This window comes from Colobus angolensis, unplaced genomic scaffold, assembly GCF_000951035.1.
Source record: "Colobus angolensis palliatus isolate OR3802 unplaced genomic scaffold, Cang.pa_1.0 Scaffold336, whole genome shotgun sequence".
NCBI classification, from domain to species: Eukaryota; Metazoa; Chordata; class Mammalia; order Primates; family Cercopithecidae; genus Colobus; species Colobus angolensis.
Window position 1 is genome coordinate 138,005 of NW_012116666.1, and position 9,716 is coordinate 147,720.

General features: G+C 44.6%; 1 protein-coding gene across 1 annotated transcript; it reads left to right on the top strand.

The window, feature by feature from the left end:
* The first annotated feature begins 1 nt into the window (after position 1).
* Positions 2–8,527, top strand: NANP (N-acetylneuraminic acid phosphatase). The gene is made up of 2 exons (XM_011952168.1): positions 2–91; positions 7,758–8,527. The coding sequence occupies exons 1-2, from the start codon at positions 2–4 to the stop codon at positions 8,412–8,414; spliced, it is 747 nt and encodes a 248-aa protein (XP_011807558.1). The 3' UTR covers positions 8,415–8,527.
* Positions 8,528–9,716: the final 1,189 nt, after the last annotated feature.

Genomic DNA, 9,716 nt, shown 5'->3' on the forward strand with positions numbered 1-9,716 from the left:
TATGGGGCTGAGCCGTGTGCGGGCCGTTTTCTTTGATTTGGATAACACTCTCATCGACACTGCCGGGGCGAGCAGGAGAGGCATGTTGGAGGTAACGTCCCCTCTCGTGGCGCTCCTCTAGGCGGGGTCAGTGCGCCCCGCAGCGTCCTGCGCGCTCACCTCCCCGTGACCCCACTTCCACCCCGGCGCCGCGGGCCGCTCTTGCTGGTTGAGACCTCGGGAGCATCCGGGTGCGGAGGTGGCTGGAGGTGCGCGGGCCCTGCGGGTCTGCATTCTGTGACCTGGCGACCGCTCGCCACCCAACCTCGAGCCCCGGGGCGGCTGCTGGTGGCAGGTGCCTCGGCACTCGGGACGCGGAAGGGCTCCGTGACGGCTGCCATGGTGGCGGAGGTACCCGTGGGCGTGGGAGGCGACAGCAAAACCGCGAGACCAGGCGCTGGGCCCGCCCGCGGTCAGGCTGTCGGTGTGGGGGGTGCCGGGAGGAGACTTGGTAGAGTTAGCCCCAGTGTTGCCCCAAGAAGGGACACGGCTGTCAGTACCAAGCCTGGACATAAGCCCTGCTTTAGAGAATTGTACCCATAGAACTCCTGGCCTCCGTGGGGGGGTGGTGGTCCCCGTGGCTTTCTGAGGTGACACAGCAAAAGCCCGTGCTGCGAGGGCATGCCTTTCCCGAGGCGCTGCTCCGCGGCACCGCTCCTCTACACGCGCGGAGGCAGTTTCAGACCTTCCCGTGTTCCAGCCCGAGTCCACCCCGGCTTCCCTTTCTCTTTCTTCAGCTTCAAGGGGAAAGGAAAGGATTTATCAGATATGGAAAACCCACTTTCAACAGCTAATTCGTCCGAACCTGAGCTCCCCGTCTTCTTCATGCTTCATCAGTTTTTGTGTCCCTGGATCTTCCACTACCTCATCCGTTTTCTTTTCAGCTGCATTCCACTCCTGCCGCATATTCTTGTTTGCCCTATAGTTTTAAAAAAGCTGTAAAAAGGATGCCTCCCTTTGGGCTGTTCTTCCTGCTCTAGATGTTACCTGTCTCTCTTGACAGCCATGTTTTCCCGGAGAAATCCATACTCGTTATCTCCTTATGTCTACCTCCTATTTATTACTAAATCTATCGTAATGTTGCTTTATCTTCACCACTAGACTGAAATAGACTTGCTGGGTCACTAGGCAGTCCCAAATTGCCAGAATCCGTGGACATTTTTAAAGTCTGTCTTCATGACTTTACTGAGGCATTCCCCACTTTTAACTGTCCCTTCTATATAACGTTGGCCTCCACCTCAGGGGTGCCACCCTGTGCCATATTGCCTCCAGTATCTCTGGCTGCGGACGTTGCGTATTTACCTGTGTGTTATTAGTAAGCTGAGCCCTGTGCATTCCAATTAAATTACTGCTTTAGGCCAATTCTTGCTGTAGTTCCAGAGTTTGGGCTTTAAAAATCAGACATTTGAATATGAATCACAGCTCTCCGAAAACCTAGCTGAAAGTGCCTCAAGGAATTAACCACTGGGAGCCTTATATCTTCATAAAATGTGAGTTATATTAGTCCTCAGTAACCCTGTAATGCTTGGGAAGCCCATGGGTGCAGTGTCCACTCAGCGAATTACAGCACCTTCCACCCTCGTATGCTGGCTGTCCACCACTGCACATTCCCCGTGCATGTCTCAGTTACAGCTGAACTCATCTCTCACCTAGACTGTTGGTGTGGGCTTGTCTCCAGGTTTACCACATCCAGTGTGCCCTCCACATTCTTGCCGCAGCAATATTTTTAAAACAAAGACTAAATCGTGTGTCTCCCTGGTCTTTACACCCTCATTTATACTAGTGCTCTATTTTGTTCAGATATTTCTTTTTTTTTTTTTTTTTTTGAGACGGAGTCTCGCTCTGTTGCCCAGGCTGGAGTGCAGTGGCCAGATCTCAGCTCACTGCAAGCTCTGCCTCCCGGGTTTACGCCATTCTCCTGCCTCAGCCTCCCGAGTAGCTGGGACTACAGGCGCCCACCACCTCGCCCAGCTAGTTTTTTGTATTTTTTAGTAGAGGCGGGGTTTCACCGGGTTAGCCAGGATGGTCTCGATCTCCTGACCTTGTGATCCGCCCATCTCGGCCTCCCAAAGTGCTGGGATTACAGGCTTGAGCCACCGCGCCCGGCCCAGATATTTCTTAATGCATCTGTCAAAGGATGTTACAATTAATTTTGAAAGTCAGGTCCCTACAACTAAATAGTGAGCTTCTTGGGAGGGAACAAGCTGTCTTAATTCTCCTCGTTTGACACATGGCAAATGTTGAATAAATGCTGGATGGATGGATACAAATTTTACTTCGAGACTTGGTTCTATTACTGCCTCCTTTATAATTAGCCTGTAATAATAAATTAGCAGGATAAGAAATTAGCCTAATAAATGAGCAGAATCAAACTGTGTGCTCTTGGCTATACAAGGAATACTTTATCACGTAAGGAAACAGTAGCATCCATAGATGTTGACCTGTTCAAAAGTAACATGCCAGCTTTCATAAATCATTGTAAATAATTTATGAATGGAGGAAGAGGGAAAGGTCCAGCCATTTATTGCCTTGGGCTTGGGGACAAGAGGTCAGATACTGACTGTATGTGTCAACTTTAATTTTTTTTAATCACCTAGGGAAGTTATTTTTTTCCTCCCTCTTTAGACCTGTTTTTTCATGGTAATTACTCAGGAACTTTTCTACAGAAGCCTGGAGTTTCTCAGTGAACAAAGCAGAAGAGATTTTTGCATTTGTGAATTTACTTCTTACTGGGTATGGCAATGAACATAATAAATATTTACAAGTGTGGTAGAAAAAGCAGAGAGGGTAACAAATCAACATTTTAAATAGACTGGTCAGATTTGGCCTCATCGAGTAGGTGATGTTTGAGCACAGACTTGAAATAAAAATAACAGAAGGGCTGCTTGAATTGCTAGGCTGAGTGCAGGTCTCATTTTGTGAGTGGGTTTTTAAAGTATTAATAGTTTTATTTGGAATTCATCCCCTTCTGTCGTGCTGGATCCCTATTGATTTCAGTAGGGATAGCACCATGTTCAAGAGGCTGAAGATGAGACTCGAAGCCAGCAAATGAGAAAGAGTTTTTGCAGAAACTTATATACAAGATGGTCCATTGGCAGTGGGCTGGACAGAACTGCAGCCACGTGTAAAAAGAATGCAGTTTATATAGCATTTTCACTTAGCACCCTCCCTGCAGCAACCTCCTCCTGGCCACCTTCGTTTAATGGAAAGAAAAAAAAAGGACCTCTATCCCCTCTGCAACCTGAGTTCCACAGGATGGAATGGGCCATGGTCCAGATCTTCCTCCTAAATAAGAAATGAATCTCTGGATTGGACACTCCTGAACTCCTTATCTTGGAACCCAAATACACATTCCTCATAGACCACAGAGTCATTCTAAGGTTATGCATAAGTGAGTGCTGTCAGGTGCACCTGCCATACACTTCATATCCAAATGATTAGTATTCAGAATACACTTTTCTTAAAATGTTGTAAAGTATTAGATGCTTCCCAAACTAAGCCCTCAAAAAGTCTTTTAAAATCAGTTAACTAAAGTATTGATTATACTAACTTTAGTTCTGGCTCTAGGGAGCAGACAGTAGAAGAATAGAGTTTCCTTTTTTGTATATGTTCAGAGCCTTAAGATAGAGTTTTGAAGTGAGTGAAGTTTGAGTTCATATTAGTCTACTGATAGCCCATCTATCAGAGCAGGGCCCCTTTCTTCAGGCCAGCGAGCACCTGGTGGGCTCTTCATACCAAAATCTTTTTCAGCCCTGCCTCACCAGTCACACACAAAGTATCATCACACCTGCAAGTTAGAGAGCTTTTTCCTTCACCTCCAGTTCAATCAATACTCCCATTTTCAGTGCAGGTGTTAGGAGAGTTTGTAATAACTCCTACTAATTCAGGGTAGGTGTTAATTTCTAGTTAATTGAACTAATAAATGAATGCTGATAAGCTTTTTTCCTAAAGATGTTAATATTGTTAAAATGCTACTTCCTGTCCCACACCAATCTGGGATTACTTGCTGTGTGACAAAATGAGGAAGTTAATTGAAGGGATAGAATAGGAAGAGATTTTGAAACTTGAGAGTGGTATACCATGCCTTTACAAACATCTCCCTTTTAAGATGAGCAAATCCTACTTTTTCAGAGCCCCAAGAATGTGCTTAATGAAGCACCAGTTGAAGTAACAGGGAATTGAGTCTGTATTGGGAGCTCTTTGTTTACTTGTTATGAGCCAGCCCCTATTTGAGCTCAAGCTCTGTGGAGTCCTAGAGGCATGTGTCCTTGCACTGCTGTAGGGTTGCTGAAACTTTGGAGCTCCTGTCAGTCATAGCTTAAGAGTCTTTCAATTGATGTTGCTAGCAAAAATGGTGAGATAAACATGGAGATTGAAAAAGTTTTATTAATAGAAATTTATAAAGCAAAATTTTACAGTGTTTTGCCTCTACCTAAAATTCCTAGGGCTGGTATATTTTTCTCGGGCAGATAAGATTTTTCTTAATGATTATATTTTCTTTTCTTTTTTCTTTAAAAAAATTTTTTTTTTCTGATATGGCCAAGTCTTCTGATACATTTTCCGATTAGCACAAATACCTCAAAAAATATTTTCCTTTCAGCCAGGCACAGTGGCTCACACCTGTAATTCCCAGCACTTTGGAAGGCCAGGGCAGGAGGATTGCTTGAGGCCAGGAGTTAAAGACAATCCTGGGCAATACAACCAGACCCCTGTCTCTACAAAAAAACATTAGCTGGGTATGGTGGTGTGCACTTGTAGTCCTAGCTCCTCAGGGGACTGAAGGGAGATGAGCCCAGGAGTTTGAGGCCACAGTGAACTATAATCATTCCTCTACTGCACTCCATCCAGCCTGCATAACAGAGCGAGATCCTGTTTGGGGGAAAAAAAAAAAAAAGACCCTTTTCCTTTGTTGTGATTCTTTTACTCTGAGGGAAGAAAAAGACGTGCGTTTTTCTCTCAGTAGGTGAGTTGAGTTTTTGGTGTGAGTAGCATACTGCTTATTCTCTAATCCTGTTAAAACAGATATATTTTAGCCGTAGCTGGGTGCATTTCAAAGAGCCAGCATTGCCCAGCCTGTTTGACTTTCCTCAGGCGCTCACCTGAACACAGGACTTCCAGTGCAGGCAGTTTATGAGGTGATCCCAGGATACACGTTAAGCGGTCAGGGAGACAAGAAGGGGAAGGAGTCCAGTACAGGTTAGAGCAGCTTAATGAGCAGGTTACTGCTGTGAGCAGCTGGAGATCTCTGGGAGAGAGTACACAGAACAGGGTTCAGTTGCACTCCCCAAGGGGCAAGGAAGCTGTGATATTTATTCGCCAGTTTCTACCCTACATTTGTTGAGGGCTGCTCCCAGGGCAATACTTTTTAGCCCCTTCCTGTGTGTATGGATACCCTGTATGTGGCCAAGTAAAGCCCACAAGCAGAGAGGCCCGCACTTGAGTGGGAAGCCACTGGCGAGTGAATCTAGTGTGTGCCAAGGGGAGTTAGGCAGCACCTGCTATAGCATGGGGTTCAAGGCCCTTCACAAACTATCTGCAAACAGGTTCCCCAATTGCATCTCTTCGCATCCTCCCTCACATGCCTCCATTTGGGCTCAACTCAGCTTCTTGCTTTTTCCACAAAATTTTGAACTCTTGGCCTTTGTTCATGCTGTTCCTCTGTCTGGAATGATTTTCTTCTCTTCCCATACCCACTTTTTCTGCTTGTTTACTCCTTGGTCTCAATGTGACTTCCTATGCCAGCTATCCTGTGGAATGACGTCCGTATTATTCCCACAGCTTGTTCAAACTGTCATGGCATGCTCCCCCGCCCCCCACCCCATCATTTGTAGTGGTTGTATATTCCCCACCAGATAATGCTCCAAGGACAAAGGCCAGTCTCCAGCGCTTAAGACGTAGTGCAGGCCGGGAGCAGTGGCTCAAGCCTGTAATCCCAGCACTTTGGGAGGCCGAGACGGGCGGATCACGAGGTCAGGAGATCGAGACCATCCTGGCTAACACGGTGAAACCCCGTCTCTACTAAAAAATACAAAAAGCTAGCTGGGCGAGGTGGCGGGCGCCTGTAGTCCCAGCTACTCGGGAGGCTGAGGCAGGAGAATGGCGTAAACCCAGGAGGCGGAGCTTGCAGTGAGCTGAGATCCGGCCACTGCACTCCAGCCTGGGCGGCAGAGCAAGACTCCGTCTCAAAAAAAAAAAAAAAAAAAAAAGACGTAGTGCAAAGGCAAGCATGTGGGCTTTGGAAGTAAGCAGGTATGGATGCAGATCCCAGATGGGCAAGTTATTAACAGTTCTGCACTTCCCTGCCTCATTTGGAACATGGAACTGTCTTGCAGGATTATAGAAAAGGTTAGAAATAATGTATGTAAGTATGTAGTACAATGCTTGCCACGTTAGGGGTTTTAGGAAAAGTTAGAAGACAGGCCAAATGGATTAGTGTTATAAAAGCACACATAAAGAGCCTTGGGAATACGGGAGAGGGAGTATTTAACTCAAAAGTACAGAATTGGGGCCCGGCACAGTGGCTCGTGCCTGTAATCCCAACACTTTAACAGGCAGAGGCAGGAAGATCACTTGGGGTCAAGAGTTCGAGGCTAGCCTGGCCAACATGGTGAAACCCCGCCTCTACTAAAAATACAAAAATTAGCCAGACATGGTGGCGGGCACCTATAGTCCCAGCTATTCGGGAGGCTGAAGCAGGAGAATCACTTGAACCCAGGAGGCAGAGATTGCAGTAAGCTGAGATTGTGCCAGTGCACTCCAGCCTGGGTGACAGAGCGAGCCGCTGTATCCAAAAACAAGAAAGTACAGAATTGGGCCAGGCACAGTGGCTCACACCTGTAATCCCAGTAATTTGGAGGCCGAGGCGGGCAGATCACTTGAGGTCAGAAGTTCGAGACCAGCCTGGCCAACATGGTGAAACCCTGTCTCTACTAAAAATACAAAAATTAACCAGGCATCGTGGCGGGTACCTGTAATCTCAGCTACACAGGAGGCTAAAGCAGGAGAATCCCTTGAGCCTGGGCGGTGGAGGTTGCAGTGAGCTGAGCTGGTGCCATTGCACTTGAGCCTAAGCTACAGAATGAGACTCTGTCTCAAAAAAAATAAAAGTATAGAATTCAATCCCATTATAGGTGATAGTCAATTTAGGTCTTCAAAATAGGAAATGGATGTAGACGAGAAAAAATTAGATGAACTAGGTGTTATTTTTTTCTGATAATAGTCTAAATAGTGGTTGTCAGAAATTTTAAATGTTTTACCAAAAATAAGTACGAGGATTTTTTGTTTCGTTTTTGAGATGGGGTCTCGCTATGTTGCCGACACTGGTCCTGAACTCCTAGGCTCAAGTGATCCTGCCACCTCGGCCTTCCAAAGTGCTGGGATTACAGGCACGAGCCACCACACCCGGCCCAATAAGCACAAGTTTTATTTTCATGTCTTCGTGACCAGAATGAAAGATGTTGGACTCTAAATTACCAAACAAAGGATTGTTATTAGCTATATATGAAGAAGTTGGTTTTTAAAAATGAGTGAGTTCTAGAGAGGTTGGGAGAACCTCACTTTGTTAACTCTAAAAATAAGGCCAATTCCCACCAGAAATAGCTGCTTTAAAGCAGAGGAGTAGAGTTGGAATCTCTCAGCCACTTGTAGGATCACAGCTTCCTAGGGCATGACTATTAAAGACATGCAATGTGTTAATGGAGTTATTTTCCATTATTTAGGTGATAAAACTCTTACAATCAAAATATCATTATAAAGAAGAGGCTAAAATCATCTGTGATAAAGTTCAAGTTAAACTCAGCAAGGAATGTTTTCATCCTTACAATGTATGCATTACTGATTTAAGGACTTCACATTGGGAAGAAGCAATCCAGGAAACAAAAGGTGGTGCAGCCAATAGAAAATTGGCTGAAGAATGTTATTTCCTTTGGAAATCTACACGTTTACAGCATATGACACTAGCAGAAGATGTCAAAGCCATGCTTACTGAACTTCGAAAGGAGGTCCGCCTACTTCTCTTAACGAATGGGGACAGACAGACCCAGAGGGAGAAGATTGAGGCTTGTGCCTGTCAGTCCTATTTTGATGCTGTTGTTGTAGGTGGAGAGCAGAGAGAGGAGAAACCAGCACCGTCCATATTTTATTACTGCTGCAATCTTCTTGGAGTACAACCTGGGGACTGTGTGATGGTCGGTGACACATTAGAAACCGACATCCAAGGAGGCCTCAATGCAGGATTGAAAGCAACAGTCTGGATCAATAAAAATGGAATAGTGCCACTAAAGTCCTCCCCAGTTCCGCATTACATAGTTTCTTCTGTGCTGGAGTTACCTGCCCTCTTACAAAGTATAGACTGCAAAGTCAGTATGTCCACTTAAAGCACATAAAAGGGCATGATTATGAATGTTAGAGTCAATTTGCAGAGTATGAAATAAGAAAAGTTAGGGCACTCCACTTACGATAATCCAGCTCTAATTTTACTTATGATTTACCCTATTGCTTCTAAGTTGTAACAACCAACCATTGAGTGATGCTTCTATCTGAAAATTCAGATTGCATTAATACAGGTCAGTAGTGTAACCCAGAAAATTTGAGGAAATACATTATTTGTTAGTCCGTAACTGGAGCTTTTTAAAATTATGTTATTAATCTTTTGGTATCTTGGCTGCATAACGCCAAGCAGGATTGCTTTACATATGGATGCACAAATGTAAGGTTTATCTTTTGGCATAAAAATAGATATTCTAAAACAGATTTATCAAAGCAACTGAATCTGGTTAATATGAAATAAGTACTAAGTCACATGCAAATCAAGGTATTTTATAGTGAAATTATTTTGCATATTTTGAAAGCATAAACCATAGTTTTTGCCTACTTTGGATGTATACTTTCTTTTATGAATCTGATTTTTCTGTATGACATTTTTTTTTCAGAGGGCAGGGAGCAATTTTCCTATGGCATGTGACAGATTCCTCCAGTTAGAAAAAGCTATTAAAATCAACACGTGGTGCTCCTTTACCATGACGTTTTCTCACCTGTGCACAGTGAGCTGGTAGCTTCCTTGTAGTCTTCACCTTTCCAGGAAATGTTTTCACTATCTTTTCCCGTACACACAGTGGGGTTGAGGGAGCTAGACTGTTTTGCTATAGAAGGCACATGGCACTAAAAGTCATTTTTCTTTTGTGGATCCATAAGAGGAACATTTCCTCAGTGTAGCCTAACCATGCAGCCCCAATCTGTTCCTTTTTTTTTTTGTTTTTTTGAAATGGGATCTCTGTCACCCAGGTTGGAGTGCCGTGGCGCCATCTTGGCTGACTGCAACTTCTGCCTCCTGAGCTCAAGTGATCCTCCCACCTCAGCCTCCCAAGTAGCTGAGACTACAGGCATACACTACCACACCGGCTAATTTTTTTTTTTTTTTTTGGCAACAACAAGAACATTGATACACAATTTTAATGACAAATATATATATTTCAACTTTTGTTTTTTCTTAATTGCTCACTGCTTTTTTTTTTTAATTATATTTTAAGTTCTGGGATACACGTGCAGATTTGTTACATAGGTATACATGTGCTATGGTAGTTTGCTGCACCCATCAACCCATCATCTACATTAGGTATTTCTCCAAATGCTATCCCTCCCCTTGCTCCCCACTCCCCAATAGGCCCTGGTGTGTGATG